The sequence below is a fragment of the Hippocampus zosterae genome, chromosome 12 (genome assembly GCF_025434085.1).
Source record: "Hippocampus zosterae strain Florida chromosome 12, ASM2543408v3, whole genome shotgun sequence".
Taxonomy (NCBI): Eukaryota; Metazoa; Chordata; class Actinopteri; order Syngnathiformes; family Syngnathidae; genus Hippocampus; species Hippocampus zosterae.
The window spans coordinates 9,651,219-9,674,690 of NC_067462.1; the positions used below are offsets into that span (position 1 = coordinate 9,651,219).

General features: G+C 41.6%; 1 protein-coding gene across 4 annotated transcripts in view; it reads left to right on the forward strand.

Annotated features, from left to right (window-relative positions):
* Positions 1-23,472, forward strand: part of gpm6bb (glycoprotein M6Bb) — a 223,063-nt gene that overhangs the window by 71,305 nt on the left and 128,286 nt on the right. For 3 of the 4 annotated variants that reach the window (XM_052082589.1, XM_052082586.1, XM_052082588.1), the window contains exons 2-3: positions 21,552-21,738; positions 23,065-23,221. In XM_052082589.1, the coding sequence (XP_051938549.1) occupies positions 21,552-21,738; positions 23,065-23,221 (344 nt within the window). Of the gene's footprint in view, positions 1-21,550; positions 21,739-23,064; positions 23,222-23,472 lie in introns of all 4 variants that reach the window. The other variant, XM_052082587.1, reaches the window with a different exon arrangement.

Consider the following 23,472-nt stretch of genomic DNA (forward strand, 5'->3'; position numbering starts at 1 on the left):
TACACTGACACACTCACACCCAAACATATCCGCATCAGCACTATGTTGTGCACTCAATATTGATGTATCACGTACTCGGAACAATAAGGGGGAAATGTACATTTTAAAATGCTTAATATAAGTGGGAAAATCCTGGGCCAACCTTCCGATGTGATTAATATTTTCATAGTGTGGAATAATACTGGCATAATGCATCGGCATTATGCTCTACACCTAATATTTATAATTTCTGTCCATCTATCGATCGATCGATCTATGTATCTAATTGGTAATGTTAGACATCTCTTGTTAAAAAATCTCTTTGTAATGTTAACAAAAGTGGGAAAACCCTCTTTTTAATTTGGTTATGATGCAAACATGTCTAATACTCTTTTATGCATTTCTTGTTAACTGGTGGAAAATATATTTTTTAATCCCAATTTAATTACAACCGATATAGACTAACAAATCCAATGAAAATAAATAATGAAATGGAATACAATCTAAGAACCGAATCAGCACCAAATGGAATAAAATCTCAGTGCAGGGCCCCAGCCTGGAGCAGAGTTGAATGCAAACCGGTTGAGGGGTTGATGTTGTGTAATTCTGCCAGTCTGATTTTTACAAAATCTTAAAAACATAAATTGGAATTCAGTCTTTAGAAATCTAAGCAAATGTTCCCAGAAATTAATAGAAATCTGGTCCATAGAAAAACTGATGCAGTCATAAAACTTTGCTGTCTTTGAAGTATAAAAAGTAGTTACCTAGATAATTACAAAAGAATGACATATTGCGCTCTTTAAACGACCACGTAACTTTGCACAAAATCCAATAGACAGAAACACCAATTGCATCAGTGTAGCAATGTTAAAATTTCAACACTAATGGTGGAGCGACACATGTAGATAGATAATATAACAATACTCACTGGTATACATTCTTTTTCCTCTGTGAAGATTGACACATTTTACTGCGACTTATTGAGGAGTTTTGAGTGGCTCCCGGTCTCTCTGAATATCTGCATTTTGCTACCCCCTGGTGGTTAACGTGCATACACCAGGAATATCAGTGCGAGCGGAGGAATTTAATGTTTTAATGTTTTCATAAATTAGGCTACAATACATGTTTTTATTCAAATTGTAGAGGTAAACAACAGTAACGACAAACCGTCTCAATTTCGGGCTATTTTACCACAAAATGGCCGCAAGCATGCAATCCCGTGACCCCCATTTACCCCCCCAGCACTACCCCATCTTATGAGTTTGTGAGAATATGTATCAGTGCTCATTAATTCACTGGGAGGCTCCCACAGTGGTGTCTTTGTGCTCCTAATTTGGAGGCGCTCCTTTGTGTGGCGCCTCCGTTCACAAACGCCCAAGTTCACTGAATCGCCCGAGAGTCTCACAGCAACATGGCCTTTGAACGGAATCCTCGCACACTCCCCTCTTCTTTCTTCTTCCTCACACCAACATCTTTTTTTGTGGTTAATACAGGGCTTTGAGAACATCATGGCTTTCAAATCATAAATGCAGGACTTGGTTGCTTGAGACTTCATGCCTCGCCTTCATCCGACCACATTTTCAGCCACAGGACATTTCCTTGTGTGGTCACATGTGGCCACCATTTCGTCACACATGTATTCCGACTTCCTCCCACATGCCCAAAACATGCAAAATTTGGTCCATTGTGACTGTGATTGTTTTTTTTTTTTGGTCTATATGTGCCCCGTGATTGACTAGCCAACAGTCCACACACACAAAAAAAAGTGTTTTTTTTTCCTCATTCACTCACTGGATTTAATTTAGGTGGTCTATTGATCTGAAGCCGGTTGCCATTATAGACAGTTTTGTTGTGTTTTGAAGTTGAATTAAATTTTTATTTTTGCAAAAACATTGGTGGTGGCTGGATGACTTTGGACACAGGGTCAGGGTTCAAAGCTAGGTCAAGGTTCTCGTTAGTATGTGCAGTTTTTACTCCTTGTTGGCTTAAAATCTTGACCCAACATGCTGGGTCAAACTCTCAACCCAATGTGCTGGGTTTATATCATACTGCATTGGCTTGGTCCCTTTTGGGGACAAAGCTGTTGTAAGAGTTAAGGTTGTACCCCTGCTGGGACAGGTTCCCTAAAAGCTGTAGCATTTTTGTGTTTTAATGTGACAATGGAATGCAAACAGGAGCTCAGAACATGCACAGACAGATTCCCCCAACCTAAAATTAAATTTTTAAAAATTCTTTGCAAAGAGCAAATGTCAAGTGAATTTGTTTGCAAGCCTCAAGTGTTGAGGTTGTTAATAAATGGCATGGGTAATTGCTACTGCTTTTGTTAGCAGTGCCATTCGAATGGTCTTGACTTTTTAATGTCTGTGTGTGAAAAATTGCGGTTACGTCCCAAGTTAATTGCTGCTGCAGTCCGTTTTTTTTTAAAATCTAATTGAGTGTCTCTTTGTGCATCTGCTTGACTCACCCAGTGACTAATTGTTCATCATAATGTCATGTTCTTATTTTATTATGTATTTTTATTTAATTACGTTAAGGCTTATTGTTACTCACAGCACATTAAAAATGTAAACACTTTTATTACATTCATACATACATTTATACATTTCATTAAACACATTAATACATACATTATACATTTTTCTATCGCTTAGTTTGTGTTTGTTTTGTGAAGATTCTCTCACCTGTCACTTTTAAGAGCTATGTAATTGAACGCAAGCACACCATTTGTACTTGGAGCCAGACACTCATCGTAAAATCTGCACAGAAACCTTTCCCATGTTGTGAACACGCTTGAGGTGAAGGTTGTCCAAATCGGGTCCAGATTTTAGGACAAGAAATTAAATGAGAAGTGAGTACTTCTCGGCTGACGTTCGTATAATGCCCGGGTGATGAAATATGTTTTCCAGCTGCCTTTGACAGCGGAGGCGTGAACGCGGTGTCAGATGTTACAGAGTTCGCTTTGAGATAGCACACGCACGCACACACGCTTTGTAATGATTTTATGTCGATGAAGAGGAGTCTGCCGTCTCTGATTTCCACATTCCTGTCCAGTCTCTGTGGGTATCTGGAAAGTGTCACGTCACGGCACACACACACACACACACACAAACACACACACACACACACACACACACAGCATTCTGACTTGGCGCAACGGAAAGTTTTTTTGTTTTTTTTCACCGTTAGCATCAACAAGGGCGACTTAGTGGACTAGTGGTTAGTACTAAGATTTGGGATTCAAATCTGGGCTGTGGCCTTGCACGTTCGGTTCTTGAACACTCTAACTTGTCGAGGCATAGATATGATTGCGAAAGGTTTTTTGTGAGCCTTAATTTTCTCCTGAGGTGCGTTTCAGCTGCAGATAGACGCCATTTTGTTCCTCAAAAAAATGCCTCAAATGCGCTAACCTCTGATGACTGAACTGTATGTCCCCATCAATCAGCCCCAAACACCATCACATCTTCAGTTTGTTGTCATTAATTGCAGCAATGATTCTCAGTAATGAGGTGGCTGCTGCCACGCTTGCATCATTTCTGGGCTCGTTTCCATTTGGGACCCAAAATACAGTTGACCGCATTCAGTTTTCATACAGAGGCAATTTATTATTATTTTTTTTCCTTTCTGCTTTTTGTCTCATCAGTGGAAGCTCCAAAATGAAACATAATCAGTTCTGAGATGCTGAATGATATCCAAGTTGCCCTCATTAGAAAAACAACAAGAAAAATCCCTGATCAAAAGTACAGTAATGGCCATATTAAAAACATTGTATGTAGAATAATATTTGGTAAATTTCATATAAATGTTCACAAATCTATGCTAGAAGCCAGTCCTCATGTGTTTTTGTTATTCTATCATTGATGGCGCATTACCTTACCGTGCAAAACCAAACAACTCCGATGTCAATCAACGCAAGGGCGATGATGTCATGAAACTCATCAGTGTCATTTACGATTAGGCGTGCAGATTCTGCAAGGACGCCTTCGCAAATGTTGGCGGGAATCAAGGAGGTCGGCAGGATGTTGAGGATAACAGCAACAAAGATAATAAAAAAATTATAACAAAATTAATTTCATTTTTGTAGCACCTTTAAAAACACATCTTAATAAAGTGCCTTGACAGACAGAATAGCGCGAATCAAGCAAAAAAAGAGGAACTAGTCCACCCCCCCCCCCAAAAAAAAAACACAAAACAAAACAAGAAAAAGACCTCATCGCGATCCTCACTGAGCTGTAGCGTCACAAGAGTTGCGGGCGTTTCGCACATGATGGTGTGAACTCTCAGGTTTGGACTTTTGTGGCTTTACTTTTTCTTCTTTCCTGCGGCAACTGCGCAGCGCTTGCTTGCATGTTAATGTTGTGGAAAGTTCTGACCTGTTAAAAGACAAAGCAAGCCCATTGACTATTGTGACTTGTGAAGTGATTGCAGTCGAAGGTCCTGACTGGGGATGCCTGTGCTCAAGCATGTGCATTGGCCTTGACCCCAACTTGGAAGCCTGTCCACTGTGTGATGATGTGCATGTTGTGCGGTCTTATTCGAGTAACCACATGGTCTAAGTGCCAGTCTCATACAATCAGGATCTTAAATATCGGGCCAGTGACACAATTCTCCTCTTTTTGGATCTAAAAACCAACCACCAAGGATCTGAAACAAAATCAGGTGACCGGTGCAGGAATGAAAACAGTTTGTACATGTGCCTCGCACTGTACTTGAAAATAAGTCAGTTGACTTTTCATTGATCAGCAAATTTATAATAAATAATGACCGCTTCATTTATTTGCAACTGCATAAGACACAAGCTAAACTTTATCTTGCCCAAAAGACTGAACCCTCTTGCCCCACACGTACATCATAAAGCTTTTAATTAGGCCTTATTCTACGAGTCCACGATATGTTGGCTGCTTGTACTTCTGCTGTTTGCCAGTGGCATAGAGGTCTGCATGGGTGTTTTTGTTCACAGTCAGATGATTTTTCTGGAAGGCCCGCTGGGACACAAAGGAAGCATACAGCCCGACATTGACACATTCAATTGGCATTTAAGCTCAGTTGAATTCACTCGTAGACTTGCTCCATACCACCACCTATGCGCAGTACGCAAGGAAACATTAATGGAGAAGTAAACTGTCTATTTTCTGCAGCTAGCTTGCAGTGTTGAAGAAAGTCGACTGGTCGCCAAGACACAAAAGCCCAGAGAACCCGGTCAGGATCTGGGCCAGAGAGCGCCTGAGAAGGGGCGGGGGGTGGGGGTAGGGGGTCAACCAGTGGTGGTTGAAGACCAAAGCTGATAGCCTTCAGTCTTTTACAAAAGCAGGATAAAAGTGACACATGATATAATCAAGGCTAATGAACTGAGAAATTCAGAATGTGGATGCAATTGGACTAACAAACAGTGCTGACATCAAGGGTGTGGCTGTGAATTTGCTAATTTGACATAATGGCCAAGCTGTGTCATGGCAACTCTGCTCTGTGATTCACTGTAGCACAAACAAGGCTAAACATTCTGATATTAATACAGAAAATACAGAAATAATAATTTATGTCAGGAAAATAAATACACAAAGAAAACAGTCACAACTAGGATTAGTAAACATTAGTAATCATCATTTTTCGCAGAGGCTAAATAACATGCGCCCGTGAATATTACTATATTGTCTTTCTACATGTGTTGCTGCACCACACATTCATATTTCTGTTGCTTAAAAGGTTATAACTGCTCAACATCAATGCCACTTTTCTTGGGCTGTGATAATTTGCACTGTGTGTCAATATTAAGCTCGCAGACATTCACAAGGCCAACGTTATTTGGTTTGGTTAAATATAACGTGTAATTCTCTTTTTTTCAATGTTTAGGTTGACAATTTACTTAAACTGGTAGTTGCAATAAAAACCTTGAAGCAAGTTGTTAGGATCAGTTTGAAACAACTCTTTGCTGTGTGATGCTCACTATGAAGTTGAACTCCACACAGGAAGGCCGGAGCTGGAATTTAACCCTGAACCCCTGCACTGTGAGGCGACGCACTAACCAGTCGATCACCGGGCCGCCACAATCCTAAACACCTAATCTAAAGAATCCCGTTCTGACAGTGTCAATCAAAAGAGCAAAAATGTTTATTCAGCTCTTGGATTGGATCTGGTTGTCAAGCTCGTAGCCTTCAAGTGACCAGTTGCATGCGCTTCTTCCATTCAGCACCACCAGTAGAAATGAATTGTGCAAGAGAAGAATCCCTTACAGCGAATTTCTTCCTGCAAGTTCATTTGCGTTGGGGAGTGAGCGAGAGGCAAATTCATTAGAGGGCTCATCCACTGTGGGACCCCTGCAAGGACTGAGCTCTTGGCCTTGTGCCTGCTCGAGTGTATTCAAGGCACCACAGATCGGCCTTTGTGCTCACCGCTTTCTGCGCCGCTGCTAAACAACCATAAGACAAAAGCATGTTGGGTCGCCCCCCCAAACCCCCCCTCCGCCCGAGCACACCACTGAGAAGTGCTCGGTCCTTTGCAGCAAAGCCTGACAGCACATTGTGGTTGGCGTGAAGACAAAATTAAAAGCTGCTGTGTTTCTGCAGGGCGGCCTGGTGGAGGAGTGGTAGCGCGTCGACCTCATAGTGCAGAGGTTGTGGGTTCAATCCTGGCTCGGGCTTTCCTGTGTTGCATGTTCTCCCCGTGCCTGCGTGGGTTTTCTTCGGGTACTCCGGTTTCCTCCTGCATTCCAAAAATATGGGCGATCGAACACTCTAAATTGTCCCTAGATGGAAGTGTCAGCGCAGATGGTTGTTTGTGTCTGTGTGCCCTGCGATTGGCTGGCAACCGGTTCCGGGTGAAGACAGCTGCGATAGGCTCCAGCAACCCCCGCGCCCCTTGTGAGGATAAAGCGGATCGGAAAATGGATGAATAGATGGATGTATTGCAGCATCTAGATGTTCCAATGCTGCTGTCCTTAGTAAAATTTAGGATGTGGTGTTATTTAAGGTGAGATAACCGTTACCTTGTCGAAGTATGTCCAAATAACGCCATGCTCAGCGTATTTCCTTGGCTTGTTCACGATCAAAATTTGACGGAATAGTTTTAATTCAACCTTGAATCAAGTGTCACTTTGGCACACACAACATTTGTTATTACAAAGCAGAACCACAAAAAGGTCTCAAGTTTGGCATGTCCATAATGAGTTGGCCCACAAAAATGTCGAAGAAACCATACTCCAAAAGGCACAGGAAGTCTGCCATTTTGGTTTGCCGTTCAAAGGTAATTTTTCCCATTTCAAGAGGTACTTCAAAAATGAAGTTGTGCTTCAGATTTTGTTGGACTGTGACAGAATTTGAAACAATTGAAAAAACAGAGAGTTTTTGTCACAACTTCAACCTCACCCATGCAGTTTCACCTGAAGTAACTTTTATAAACAAACTTGGCCGATGCATTCTATCTGATTGCTCCTAAAATTGAACCTCAAATTCAATGCAAATGGACGATGCCAAAGTATAAAGGATGTGAATTTACGTTATTGCTCATTGCCGGAGCATGGCGCCAAAGTTTGATGACTCATCCTGATGTTGTGCTGTCAAGGCTGCCAAGTTAAAGGCCACTGCACACACCTGCTTTCTCTCTCACTTGTTTCCATGCGAGAGCTCTCATTGTCTGCTTATAATTCTCGAGAGGAAGGCGCGTTAGGCCCACAGGAAGCTTCTCTGCCAAGCTGTCGAAAGTCTGCAAAAGTTGAGCTTTTGTGCAGTGACAGATGCTGGCTGGAAGGCCACAGCAGAGTGGGGGAGTGAGAGCCGATTGCATGAACAGTTGCGTTTTTAGAGTGCAAATGAATGATGCTCATCTGTAAGAGCTGTAGGTTTAAATCTGACGCAGACTTAGGCAAAAAGCGACCGTATGGCAGTTTCCCCCTTCTGTTTTAACTACAGAAGAAAGATGAATGGCAGCAAACAGCAGCCTCGGGGCAGGGAAATCTCAGATCTGTGACCCCTAAACCACACACAGACCCAAAGAGGGTCTCGTCATAAATATTACATCAATGTCTCCTAAGTCATTTTAAGCTTTTTGACCCCCACCGTATGGGAAAAGACTTCTGCATCATCTGGAAAGCCTAAAGCTACTTTTTACGACTGTTCCCAAAGTGGAGAATGTATGCACGTAATCGTACCTTTTATGGGCCAAACCCGAAGGACACGCCTCCCAATTAATCAATCAGACCTCTTAGTGGACTCCAACTGCATATTTTTATTAGGTTTTAGCTGTCCCAATACTTTTGTCAACACATTGCCCAGAAGTTGTGTAGGTCTGTATTAAAAGAATGACCGTCACAAAATAAAATAAAAAATAAATAAATAAAATTAAGAGCCAAGTTGGAATCTCTGGAAATTCATGTTCCTAGTTTGTTGCACATACTTCCTAATTTTAATAAATTAAAAAAAATCCACACCAATTTTTAATACAGAATGTTTATTGTTTATATACAGCATTAATTCTTTTATATTTATACAAATAAAGCTCTCTTCTAATACAATGAATGCCTTTCATAAATGCCTGGCACACTGCAGTGGAATCAACAAACACACCCAGTCACTTTTTTTTTGATAGTCAACAAATGATAATATTTAACCAGCATGAAATTCATAATTTAAAGAAACAATAATAATAATAATCAACCCAATGGCATTATCTAATGAGACACACTAATAATACCATTACTGTTATGACTGTTGATCTGATGGATTGTGCGCACAAAGAGTGTTGAAAGTCTGCATTAAATTAGTCCCAAACGGAGTCCCAAACGGCTTTTACTTTTGCACACTGGATTCTTTTGCACGGCTGGCTGCCTCTTAGCGCTTTAAGCAATAATGCCATGGATTGAGCCACTCTTACAGAAGGACAGTAGAGTGGACATAGCCCAAAGCGTCCATCGGCCACTTGTTCAGATCCCTTTTTGCCCTTGTCTGGTCAGTCTCTGGCTAGGTTTTTGGCCTTCTAGGATCCAGAACCAGGATGTGGGCTTTACGCCACTTCTGTCCTAATAATCGAATTAAAGAGGTCTGCTGAGCCACTTGGTTGTGACAGGTTGTGGAAAGCGGGGGCCAGCGGGGTGTCCAGGAGTGTTTGAGACAGAGCCAAGTAGTGGGTCAGGGGTGAGAGGTTGGCGGCGTGAGGTTGAGGAATAATAGCGGATAGAGATCCCAGGAGGGAGCGCTCCGTTCATGGGAAACACCCCTTGTCACTCCACGCCCACTGCTATCTCCATTATGTCTATTGTGCATGCGTGCAGCTCTGTGTGTGTGTGTGTGAGTGTGTGTGTCAAGGCGAGCAGCTGGGCTGTGAGAATGTTTGTGTTGAAGAAATGATCATACGGAATGAATGATGTCGCCTGGTTTCCAATGGCAACGGCAATCAAAATGTTTTCCCTCCCCCCCCCAAATGCAAATGGTAGACTCCAGCCAGCCTATTTGTAATGTCTTACGTTATTCGCCATGAAACTGGAAATAGCCTAATATAGATGGGCAAGGCGACAATTGTTAGTCCAGTCATAAGTCTGTGACTGACACACAACCACAAATATGCTCCCCCCAAAGAATAATTTCTGTTTCATATGTCACTACACCCATATATTTAAATATTGTTTGAGTCACAATGAAAGTTCCCCCCGCACCCCCACGCCGTTCTACACTGACGAATGAATATGGTCAAATCATTCTCAATCAGCCAAGCGGGGTTCAATCTAGCAAACACAAAGACAAGCAAACAAATGTGACTTTTCACCATTCTGAATACATTTTGTTTTACTTTAACAGTTTGCGCCACCGCAGGATTAAATATGGTACGGTCCCCTCATCTTCCTTAACGTGAATCCCTGAACCAGGAAGTAGCCGGCTGATATAGTAATTGACAAACAATCTCAAATACTGTATGTCACTTTGCGTTTTTCATTTTACTTTTGCAAAACAATTAGGTTTTTATTCTTTGAGTCACAATGGTGGCGCTCTCCCCGTATCCAAGAATCAAATATGGTACGGTCTCATCATCTTACCAGGAAGTAGCCACGCAAATGAACACAAATACGCCACTCCAAAATTGTTTTCCCACTTTTGTGAAGAGTGTTGGGCATGGATCTGCATACTGACATTGGAAGTGCGGTCCAATTCTGATACCTCTGGTCCACAAGAATCCCGCGACTGTTTGAACTGTGAACGTGTACTCACTGTCTGTATTGTAGCATTTGGCAAAGGTCTGCACGTACTTGTGGTCATAATCAGTCAGGGTTGAATGACGGTTCACAATGCACGGCCATGTCAGGGATAACAGATATCGGTCCGCTATGTCAACACATTGTTCACCGATAACAGTGGGGCTGGGGGGGATATCCTTGGTAGTCGCTAATGGTGTAGTGATACACTCGCCTGACTTGTGTGCGGGCAGCGTAGGATCGGCTCCCACTTAGTGATGGTGTGAATGTGGGTGTGAATGGTTGTGCGTCTTTACATGTGTCTTGAGACTGTACACCAGTACAGGGTGTCGTCAACTGGGATAGGCTTCAGCACCCTCTCGCGACCTGTTTCGGATAAGCGGTGTAGAAAATGGATGGATGGATGGATGTTTTCCAAGTACAGTCGCTTGCATGACTTTTCTTACAATGGTGGAGTTCAGCTAATTTAACAAAGATTAGAGGGCAAGATTAATATGTTGTCACTCAGGCCTGCTGAGTTGTTCTAAGATAAATATAAAGATGCTTATGACAATGATGTTGGTGTGTGTAAGCGATTAACCGCACAGAATGGGATTTATTGTCAGGTAAGGCTTCGAGACATGCTGGATATAATGCAATCACAGAAAAATCGAAAATGTTTCATAATTTTTCATTGTAATTTAAATTCGATGTATAATTGATGATTTTTATATAATACTGTAATGGTTACTTCAATACCCAACCCAAATAAAATTATGACAAGAAATTGAAAATGCAATTAAAAAATAAGTTATATTAAAAATGATCAGTAAGAAAGATGATTTATTTGTTAAAAAATATTTACACATTTTCATGATGATTTTATGACTTTATATTAGTCTTTTATAAGTAAAAATAAAAATATGTAAAATACGCAACTCAAATATGTTGAGTTTATAATCTTTCTTTCCTGTTATGGAACTTTTCTACTGGTGTGTGTGTGTGTGGGGGGGGGGGCTTATTTGTCATCATACTTGTCTGTAATTTGAGAATTCCAAAGCAAGCAACCTCATTATCCTCCATTATCCTAAGTGGAAAATCGAGGTACGATGTATTTTCTCAGTTACTCTTTTTTGTCAGCTTTTGTAAGATGAGCTCTCTGTAGCCCGGAAACAGGATTTCATCTTTGCACATTAAAAAAAAGAAAAGCACAGACTATTCAGGGAAATACAATGAGCAATGCACATTCCTCTTTAAAATGAGTCAAATAAAAATTTTAAATTGTGAGTTTGCTCACAATTTCCAAGCGTGCCAACAGTAACACAAAGCATCTGTCTCACACTTTTGCTGCCACGTGCCGCGAAGCAAAACCACAGCGTCTGTGGATGAGCTACATATTCGCTCTTTTTTTTGGGTTTTATTTTTTATTTTTTTTTTTTGGAAGAAGGACTGAACATGGCCGCAGAGTGTTCCCAGACCTAATAAGACGCTAACACAAACATACAATTAGAATAGTGCCGAGTCAGGCACTGTTGTTGGCCATTGTTTGACCAAAGGCTTGTTATATTATTTTATAAGGCTCGGTTGAAATTTGAGGAGCAAACTACTACCAGAGTGCCGCAAGATTTTCTCTGGTCAGGATGTACTGGACTACTTTGGCAACCCAAGCGCAGCTTTGAAGACCCTGTGAAGTGAATTAAGAGATCTGTTTCAACATACATTACGTCCATCCATCCGTTCTCGTTACGAGGGTCGCGGGTGTGCTGGAACCTATCCCAGCCGTCTTCGGGCAGTAGGCGGAGGACACCCTGAACCGGTCGCCAACCAATCGCAGGGCACACAGAGACGAACAACCATCCACGCTCACACTTAAACCTCGGGACAATTTAGAGTGTTCAATCAGCCTGCCATGCATGTTTTTGGAATGTGGGAGGAAATCGGAGTATCCGGAGAAAAACAGCAAAATAACTCTATTATTTCATTTAAGAAAGAAAAAAGAGAATGCTTTCAAGGTCAAGAGTGATGCAATTTTAGAACATTCCTAATGAAATATTTTTCTGTCCCAAGTAAAATAATTAAACAAAATAAAGTGAATAAGCCATGGTAAAAAAAAATATTTTTTGTAGATTTGACAAAGTAATCATTTTCCCGAAGTGAGATCCTGACTCATGACAAACCCGAAGTGTGACGTCACTTCAGGACAACAATAGCGAGGCTCACTATGGAAAGCTGGATGCAGTGCAGCCTCTGCCAAATAACTTCTGTTTGGTGCTCTGTGAGCTTCTGACCACTTTGAAACAACACGAGTCCGCTGATGATTTACAGTCATGCGATGTGAGCATAACATGCGTTGCAAAAGAGCCTTTGAAGGCATTAGAGCGGAGAAGGATGCCGTTCTTTTTTTCACAGAGCCCCAAAAGAGCCACGAGGCTTCATATATATCAACTCTTTGTGGTTTCTCCTCTTTACTCGTATTTCCTCCTGATCAGATAAACCGACACTTCGTCAGACACTCAACTCAATCGAGATAGGTCGGTTGCCCATTCGAACCTGAAACCAACTGATAGCCCTCAGTTTTTCTTGTTGTTTTTCACATATCGAACTTGTCTGCGATAAGTGGGTCAGTAAAACAAATGAATGGATCGCTGTATTGAGTTGATGTCCTGCGCTTTTTGTTCAACCAATCAATGAGTTTGATTGGAGGCAGACAGTTTGTTGGCGTTTAGAACTGTGTCACTTCACTCCACGGTGTTGACCAGTAGACCACTGCCAGCGGACCACACCCTCAGTGCTTCTTGGTTGCTATGCTTTTGTTGCGACATGCTAAATGGCACCAAATCGGCTGCGGGTGCGGGTCTTTTGTGGGTGAGTACAGGAGCATTCACTGCCGCCAAATTCGCTGTGGGAAAGCCACAATAAGGCCTTCTCTGTTGGGCCTTCATCCTCATTCAGCTGAAGTCCTGAGTGTGCAACTCTCACACTTGGCGCTTATTCCTTATCTCAAACTTCTTTTTTTCTTTCTTTTTTGTGTGTGTGCTTTTCGTTACATTCCAAAGTAAATTAATTCCACATTGTTCTAGTTTAGAATTTCTTTTCCTGATAGAAACCAATGGAAATTGAAATCACAAAACCTTCAAGACATTCACTGCCCATTGTTTTCAAAGCAGAGTTCCTTACATTGTTTCTTATAATCTTTCAAGACCCACAGAGTATTGTTGTGTAATGTCCCGTGATAATACAACCACCGGCGACAAAACACAAATAAACTAAAAAAAAAAAAACGCCCCCCAAAAAACAATAGCATTGGTCACCTTTTTTTCTTTTTTTTTTTTTTTTTTTTACATTTTGAAAGATAATTTTTTTGGTGCTGATTCCAAATCTTCACTGTCCTTTTGTTTTTCTCTAGCACATCATGTTTTCATGGTGTTGGTGCTGCTGCTGCTGATACTACTACTAACACTACTACGACTATGACTACTACTACTACTACTACTAATAAAGATAATAAAACACAACAACACATGGTAAAACCTGATGTGCTACAAAAGCAAAGCATTTCTTTAAAATCAGTGTCAAAAATACATTTAGTGACAAAAAGTCATCTCAGAATGACTGGACAGACACATTTTGTAAGCCTTGTACAAATGTAAAACAGTAGCTTGTTGTTTTTGCAAAAAGGCCCCCCCAAAAAACCCCACAAGCTCAATGAGTTTCTGCTTGTGCTTTGGAGGTGAATCTCATGTTTCAGTGTACATATCATTCTTTTTATTGAATTTTATTGTCAACTTTTCCAAATTTTAATATTCACCATATTTTACTGAGCAGCCAGGACAGAAATTGACGAGCAATTCACTTTCCTATTCTTTTGTTATGGTATTTTATTGTCACTTGTATCATTTTGTGAGTACTACATACATTTCCATTTCAGAGGGTCCTCTGTGTATGGCTGCAATGCCATAACACAAACATACTGACAGTAAGTCAAAACTTGTCCTAGTCTGTCACATGTGATGCTAACACAGGAATAAATTCATAGTGACAGTAAATATTTGTATGAGAAACATTTGTAGGCCGTCAATATGGTTTAAAAAAAACTATGGAAGTTGAGTGTGTCTTTTGCCAAGTGACCACAAATTCTATTGCCGCGGCACAAGTAATTGATTGTGTGTGTATAGTTTTCATGGATTTAAGATTAGTGCTGCTCTTGGTACTTTTCATCCTGTCATTTTAATATGTGTTTGAACTCATGGAGGCAATTAGATTTTGGCTATTACAAAATAAAGATCCAATAAACATCTTAATGTGACCATAAAAAGGGTTCAAACGAAACATCTCGTCTTTACAAGCATGATGTCAGCTCTCCTGGTGTTCAACAGACTGTGGAAAAAAAAAAGGCTGAAGATTAGTGCGGCCATTTGTTGGTGTGTTGTGGGATCCCTGCTAAGTTCGCTTCCCTGACCCCTGAGGCTCCCCCTTTTTCTCCAAAGTCCGGTATCCGTGAGAAGACCCCAATTCAGCCCCCCACCCTCCTCCCACTCCCAGCTGAAAGGCCTTTCTCTCATTAGCATGCCCCCAGGGGCCGCTCTCCACATAGTTGCCAAGATCCCCCCCCCCCCCCCCCCGCCCCGGTCATCCCTCGCCATCGGCCCTCGTCTGTCTGTTATTTTTAACAAGCTGCTTTGTGTGCGCCGTCGAAAACGTCGCCGTCCTCTTTGTGTTCCTCTTCAACTTTCTTTGCTGTTTTGCCCAAATATGAAATGGAAGATCACAGCAGTACACGAAACCCATCACAGACATCTCTTTGACTGACCTCACATGGGAAACAGAGCTTTTTGACACCACAGAGTTGGGGTCCTACTTGGGTTCGCCCCCCCTTTCCAATAGGAATCTGTCTGCATTGATATTCATGGCGCTACTTTGGACTCTGAAAGAGTCTGGGAGCAGCCCACTTTCTTTACGTGTTGAATAACTGATATCAAGTTAGGGCCTAAAGTACATGGACAACTGTTGTAGAATGGTTTGGATGGCATTACAATTCGCTTTTGGGTTCAATTCCCACTCAGCGACAGTTTGAATGTGAGTGTGAATGCTTGTCTCTCTCAATGTGCCGTGTTTGACTGGCGTCCCGTCCATGGTGTAGTCTAAGTTAGCTAGGCCAGGTTCCAATTCCCCCAACCCTGAATAGGATGACTTGATTTGAAAAAGTTGGAACGATGGGTGGATGTATGGATGGTTGGATGCATTATGCCTTTTATTAACTCTTTGGATGCCCTTGACGTGAATGTATGAGAATCGTAACGAGGATCATTTTCAGCTGGTCATCCTCCTTCATCACGCACGCTGATGACTGCCATCTTTCTCGTATCACGTAACGTTTAACAACAAAGACGCGCTTGCGCAATTCGATCAATCAAACCTCGGGAGCATTTAAATCGGTCTTTTGTGAGGGATGTGTGATTAATGAGTTGGATGAGAGGGGGTGTCCAGGACTAAGATAAATGGCTTGTCTTGCAAACAGATTGCTGCAAGTACCATGCACACTAATGAGGAATATATCACATGCACTCGCTCACCCAAGTGGTAGGAATCAGCTGTGGGATTGAATCATGACTGGTTGTGTGCACATTTTTATAGATAAATAACAATGCCAGTAAAGGTTTAATGGAGATGAAGAATCTGTCTCAACAAATAAATAGAGAAATAGTGCAGAGTACAAATAAAATCCAAATCATACAATAAGCTCATAATCGTTATGGAAACTAAAATTTGATATCATTATTGTGTGTCATTTTAAACTGACATGATTTATCTACCTTTGTCAGTAGATACAGAAGATACTCAATGAAGTTTAAAGACGTAGAACTAATAATACAGTAAAACAATGAAATGCAACCTATCAGTTGTTCATGTGTTCAGATGTGTCACAATCGTGAGAGCTATATTGTTTATATTTACTGACATGAACCGTTGCGTCTTTTAAAGTCATCATTTTACGGCCATGGTCACTGGCCAGTTTATTAGGCGCAGTATGACTTACAAGTGAGGTCTACTCTATGAGAACCTGTACTTAAAATGTGGCTTTTATTGTTGGTAACCTTATTTAACATCATGAGAGTCCAAATATTAGAAACTTGCAGTGCAGTGATCTGCAACCACAATAATGGCACTTTAAAACCTCACCCACTGCACATTGTTGCCATTGTCCTCGATTTATTTGTAGATTTTGCCTATGCGTTTAATCCGTTTTTATTGTTGAGTATTCAGCTGTGGATGGATGAGGTGCAGTCAGCGACTATCAACGGTCAACTCGTGCTTGCCGTCTCAGCAAAGTAAACAAGGAGGCCACTTTTGACAAATTTCCCCTTACTCAGACTGGCCTCGTCTCTGGACGGAGGCCATTAGAGGCCATCATGGCTCTTTTAATGGTTGCCCTCAAAGTGGAGTGGGTCTGGAAAATAAAACTCAGAGATATGTGAGTGTTTTGGCAGCTCTGCCGTCAGCGCACTAGCAAACAATAGCGCGCTGTAACCAGACACAACTGTTAGTAATGAGGGCTACACGTCGGATTAGAATGTGAATGGTGTTTTTTTTTTTTTTTTTTTTTTTTTTACAGTGATACCAGCCCTTGGTTCCTCCCGGATGACATCCAAATAAATTATACATGACAGTCCAATAAAACTGAAAAAGTAAATCTACAGATATTCAGATAAAAACCTGAGTCACACAGAAAATGTGTATGTTAAGATACCAATGTATATTAACTCACTTTTTATATTAACAGTGCATATTACTTTGTGCTCCACAAACTTGTTGAGGAATACAAACACGGCAAGACCCTATAGTATGGTGTTCCCCAGGGTTCAATTCTGGGGCCCATGATGATTTCATTGTTTTTGCTGTCCCTGGGTTCCTCCTTAAAGAAAGTACGCCATTTCCTTTCACTACTGTTACTGATAGATTAATGTCCCACTAAACAAAAACGTCACTGAATTCTGCTGGATGCGTCAGTCATAGTCAGTCTAGGCTCTGGGTTTGAATCTCAATAATCTCTGTGCGTGTGTGGGTTTTCTCCTCTCTATTAAAAATGAAAATTAACAAATGTTAATTGGCCATCAGTGGAGATGTGATTGCATTTGACTGGTGACCAATACATTGTGTACCATGCTGCTTACTAAAAGTCAGCCGAGCAAGGCTCCAGCTCACCTTAATGAGGGCAAGCACTGTAGAAAATGGATGGCTGGATTGTGTTATAATCCCAAGGGTGCCGTTTATTTACACTTCCCAGCTGTTGAAAGGTTTTTGGCTTGACAGTGATGACAGCCCGTAGTCATGTTGTGGTTGGTAGTGATGAATGCATGGATGTAGAGGAGGGGGTTTACATAAGGAAGGGGGTATCCAGCTGCAGGATTGTTCCAGCGTGATCTCTGTGAGATAAAGCAAAGCTACCCTTCTGAGTCATCCTCCTTCCACGTTGGAGGCACTTTTTTGGGGAAGTGCAAAGTGGTCCCATGAGGCCAAGTGCTGCATGTTCAACTTGGTTTGGAGCCCAGCGGTTGGCCGGAAAAGGCCTCGATGTGGTTCTCAGTGGAGCTCTGAATGAACTGGATGTGATGGAGAGCGCAGAGTCCCACACAGACGGGTCTTTGTTTTCAAACTTCTTGGCCTCTGCCTCTGGTTTTTTTTTCCGTTTCTCTCGCACACTGACACTCACAAGTATCTCTCTCCTTGTGATGCCAGCGTGACAAATGAAAGCTCAACACAAACAAGTTGTCTGCCCCTTCTCCTCCTCCTCCTCATCCTCCTGTCGCCTCCACGCATCTAAACCCCCCGAGCAGGAGGGCTCTGCAGCGGCGATCTCGGAACCATGTGAAAGTCATCAAAGACGGAGGGGGAAAAAAGTTGCCAACGTGATTTTGATTATCACCCACGGGATTTGTTAGCTGTCAAACTTGATGAGAAACCATATATACAGTACAATAATCATAGAAACACAAAGGCAACACGTGATATTGTGGAGAATGCTCCACCCCGATGTGATGAAAAGTTTATGTAAAACATTTGCTTCAGCTCATTTCTTGTCACTGTGTTCTCAACATTCCCCGTTGAGGTTGCTCCATCGCGCAGAAAAAGCCAAAGAAAAAGCAAAAGAAACACTGAACTGAGATCTCCTGTCTCACGCAATGTTACATCAGGACAGTTAAAAATTCTTTGAAATGTTAGAAGCATATTTTTGGGCCAGACTCTTTCCAATTTGTGCTGTTTTTTGTTTTCCGGTATATTTGGCACAGTTCCCGGTATCTTGCACTGTCAACATAACGTAGTGATCAGAAATTTATGTATGCTCACCATGTGCGTGTACTTTTTCCAGTGAGATTCTTAGTGCTTTACTTTAAAGAGTATTGGTTGTTTGAAACTTTTGACCACAACTATGAACCCTTATGTATAAGAAAGACTACGGGCTTGTGGTTACATTTGTTCGTGTTCACGGGGGCCATTTTGTGCAGCCAACAGCAGTTTAGTAGGTTTTTCCATGTATATTATGAACATATATCTTTGTCAAATTCACACAGCTGCATAGGCCATCTGCAGTGTGGATTTGATTTGACTCTTGGGCTAAGAACAGTATTTGTCCAGGACAGCTTGTAAATGTGCGTCTCCTCAAATGTTCACTGCAGAAAGGGGAAGTGCTGGCATGGGCCACCTTTGCGAGGTGCAAGGCTGATTTTTTAAACGTGTGTGTCACACACACTGATCGCAGAGGAGCGGACATGTCTACTCCACATGTGGAAAGACACATTTAATCTTGTTTTCCACCCCACTAATGAGCATTGAAAGAATTTGAGTGCTTGAACTAAAAAAGGCACGCGAGTAATTTGAATACCTTGTTCCCAAGGCATTTTTTATAGCATTTTTTTCTAGTACCAAGTACCTGCTTATTTATCTGTATGTCAAGAAATAGAAGTCAAGCCAACCACAGCAAACAAAGTTCCTGCTATACATGACAGTAACACGCCACTAATATGGTGAGAAAGCCAACTTAAAAATAAACCTCACCGTACCAAATACTGTAATATAAGGACATCAATGCCTTGGCATGCTTTTATATTGAAATTGTTCCGGGCAGCATATCGCAGCGTAACCTCCAGACTGCGTCCTCCAGACTGTGTTTGGGAGGTCTGTATTGTCTACACAAACTGTTCGTGTTAGTGGCTTGCATACAAGGTATGAATTTGCCCGAAGGTAGAGGTTTGCATTCTACCGTCCAATAGATTATGTCTTTGTATCCCCATCCATACGCACTGATCAGTGTGACAGAAATTCCCAAATTGTACGCACGCATCACTTCACTGTTTTCCCCTGTTCGTGTTGGAGAAAACGGTTGCACACTTTTGAAGTCTCCACACTTTCGAGCTGTGGCAAATGCTCCTTCAGGAGTTGGACCGAGCTAATTTTTCCCATTGTCCTCTTCTTCTTGACCCCCTGGGGGGACTGGGAGAATTTGGGGAAAATGTGGGTCTTTCTGACTGCAGCCAGCACTGATGCACCGTGTCCCCAGTCGTACAGCCTGAACAACAAATTTGAGCAACCCTCTAAGTTTACGAACCTTCGCAATGAACCAGTGCATGCTCGGATCTAGTGCATAAGTAACTTAAAGACTCATCTTGGGCCCCTTTGCCCTCACTAGGAGACACGGGATATATCTGTAGAGCAAACACGGACACCGGAAATGTATTGGAACTGAATGGCTATTTACTTGTGATCTTTAAAAGAAAAAAAGTAAAGTTAAATATATACGGTATGTAAAACTGAAGAAAAAAACATTTCTGAAGTATCATAACAACTTGATATTTCTATCAGTACTTATTATTTGCATTTCCATATAAAAACACTCATGTGGGGAATATTTCAAATCAAGATCATATTTAATAAAAGGTCCATCATGATATCCATCCATTTAGACACATTTGCTTCCCATTGTGAGTGCTTGATGGATCACAGCCAATGTACAGTCAGCCCCGCTTCATTGACGCACCGTTTCCCCCTTTCAAAGGTCTCAAATAACTTTGTAGCTGGCCTCAATATCCTGTGGAGAGCCCTGGCACCTTTTTCCCTATGCTGTATCTGTCCATCAGAGAAATTGAAAGTGTGTTCAGGAAGTGTGCTAAAGTGGCTGCCCTGAAGTCAGGAGACAATTTGTATGCACTTATTCCTTCCAGGATGAAACTATATGACTAAACTTTCGTTTTAATTAGTTGTCAGAGTGGGTTTGTTACTTTTTGTTACCGGTAGTTTGAGGGGTTTTTTTGTTTTTTTTTTTACAATGCTTCATTTTAGATTAAATCCTGTATTCGTTTTTTTTTTGTGTGTGTTTCTTGTGTGCAAGATTTCAATTTTGGTAATAATCGTGTCGTAGAAACTTCACATATCTTAAAAATTACAACGGTGTGGTTTTAAATTACATGAAATTTATTACTCTCATTTTCAATGGCATGACTATAACCCAATCCGCTCAAAAGTTATCAGGTGAGTAGGTTTGAGGGGGGGATATACTGTATATATACTGTATATATTTTTTTTGGGGGGGGGGCGGGGTGTATGACTCCACATTTGCTGGTATTTGCATTTTCTTGGCAGATCATCTTCTAGTTTCTCCTCAGATTCAAAGTTCTGCTTCCTCCTTGCAAAGGAAAATCCTATACCTTGAGTTCTCCATCAAAGAAAGCAAATGTTTAGCCCGGCTAGTATTTCCTGTCAGATTGTTTGCTCCAGAAAAACAGAAAAGCCCGGAACACTTTGTCCCACATCTTTTCAAACGCCTCTGATTCCCAGCCTGGGACAAATATTTTACCATCACCCCGGACTACACAAACAGTCCGGATGAGCGGTGGAATTAAAGTTCCAGTGGTTGAATATCAGCTTAAATGTACTCAAGACATTGAGCTTCCAACTATCAAAGCCTCATGGAAAAAAACAAAAATAAATTTTGGGGAATTGATAGCAGAAGGAAGCAGAAACACGCATGCTGAAAGTTCGCGGTCAGATGAGGCATATGTTGTACTGCACATCAGTAATGTCATCGCGAAGCATCTTTAGTGCATTTGGATGCGCGCACGCTTTCAAACATAAGCAGGACGTCGAAGACGACAACATCCTGTCACGCACACTTACGCGTAGGAAATGGAAAAAAGAAGCACGGTCGTTTGGTTTGCATGTGATTTCGGCTTCACGCAACCACTCGTGAGGAGGGCGTGATGCCCAGAACCGGCCCGTACATACAATGAATGAACATATTTTCCCCCAAATCCCAGACACTGATAGCCTTGATTGGATTGATTTTTTGTGGTTATGCATTCTTCATTATGAAGTGAATGACATTTTTTTTCCTGAATGCTATTCTCTGCTTTTGGTTTGTGTGCAGGTTGCTTCGAGTGCTGCATCAAATGTTTAGGCGGCGTGCCGTACGCGTCGCTGGTGGCGACCATCTTGTGCTTCTCGGGCGTGGCCCTCTTCTGCGGCTGCGGTCATGTGGCGCTCACGGGAACCGTCAGCATCCTTGAAAGTCACTTCTCCAAGGTCGCCAGTGATCACGCCATGCTCACCGATATGTAAGTGGAATGATGCACGGCAATCCTTTGAAACATGAACTCGTGACTTAAAGTTTGGAGTCAGCCGGGCTCTCCAGTAGGTTTAAAATACTCGCCTCTTAACTAGAACATGTAATACAATATACGGTAACTCTCTTGGCTGGCAACTCAGTATCAGATTTTGCCCTTTTTTCCCCAATGAAATGATTGTTGAATTGTATTAAAAATATTTTATGCTAAATTATTGGATGGTTAGTCATGAACTACACATTGATTCGGCTGTGGTTAATTTTGGGATAGAAAAGTGCATCATTTTAGCAGTTGTATTCAAAAAGTGAAACACATACGCAGATTCAGTTAACACGCGACAAAATACAAATTCTTAATTCCTATATTAAAATCATTTGGGAGACCTGCACTGATAGGAGTTGTGAATGGTAGAAAATATGAAGTAGGTTCCCACTTGTGAGGTTCCTTTCTTCTGTCAGGGACCATTTCAGTTTATTAAATACAAAACATATGCAAATATGTTTTTTGTTGACTATTATGAACATTTTTGGGTTAGAGGTTTTCATTTTGAACCTGACAAAGGGTCTAATCTTTGTTGTAGTTCATCCCAAAAGTCTTTATCGGGTTGAGTCAAGTTCTCCCACGTCACATCGGGATGGTTTCTAGCTCACCTGTGACCTTATTGAGGTTAAGAGATATTGGGAACGGATTCATTGCAATCCATTCAACTACAAAAAAACCCCAAAACAAGTCCAAAAGTCATGTTTTGTTGTTTGTTTGACTTCCTCCGACACGCTCCAATATCAGGCGGGATGTTTCCGATTTTCCAGTTTTCGTGAAAGCAGCATGACTTCATGCTCAACCAGAAGAGTGTCTTCCCTGAAGCGTTTCCACAACGTTGGAAGCGTGTTCCCCCAAACTGTCTTTGCTGTTTAGATGACAAGTTATTATCCACGGGTATTGCTCAACTCCTGATTGGTTAATTAATTGATTTAGAACTGCACGTCAATATTTGAATCCACAGTGTGTGATGTCATGTTCCTCAGCCGGGATCACAGAAGGCCAAATGTCTGAGAAGCAAAGCCCTTGAATGACTTCATCCTGGTTATTTTTAGTCCGCTGTGTTTTCCAAATGCTGGACCAGAGCTGTCCTAATATGGACCTTGTTACAAAAGCGTCCATTAGCCTCGGTAATAAAAGAGGAATGACGAGAGCTGAGCATGTTTGGTGATTTTAGAGGCCTCTGTTGATTTGTAAAGTACATCCATCTTCTCCAGGAACATCATCGTCAAGTTTCTCTCTACCCTTGGACCAAGAGTTGTTCTTGTCTCGTTTCAGAATACAGCTGATGCAGTACGTCATTTACGGCATCGCTTCCTTCTTCTTCCTGTACGGCATCATCCTGCTGGCCGAGGGCTTCTACACCACCAGCGCCGTCAAGGAACTGCACAGCGAATTCAAGACCACCATCTGTGGGCGCTGCATCAGCGGAATGGTATTTTTGGAAACAGCCCGTCGGCATGTCGCAGCTGATTGTTGGGAGTGTTGTTATATTGTTAGGAAAGATGAATTGTGGGAAAGTCAAGCACACCTCATAGTTCCAAAACAGACGAAGATCCTAAGCAGGTCTTTTTAAGGATAGAAGGGAACAAAATGAAGCTAATTCCCACATAAAAGGTACGACTAGATCAGATGAGATAGAGCAAACGTGGTTTTATAGCTTCTGAGCCTGCAGACACGCTAAAG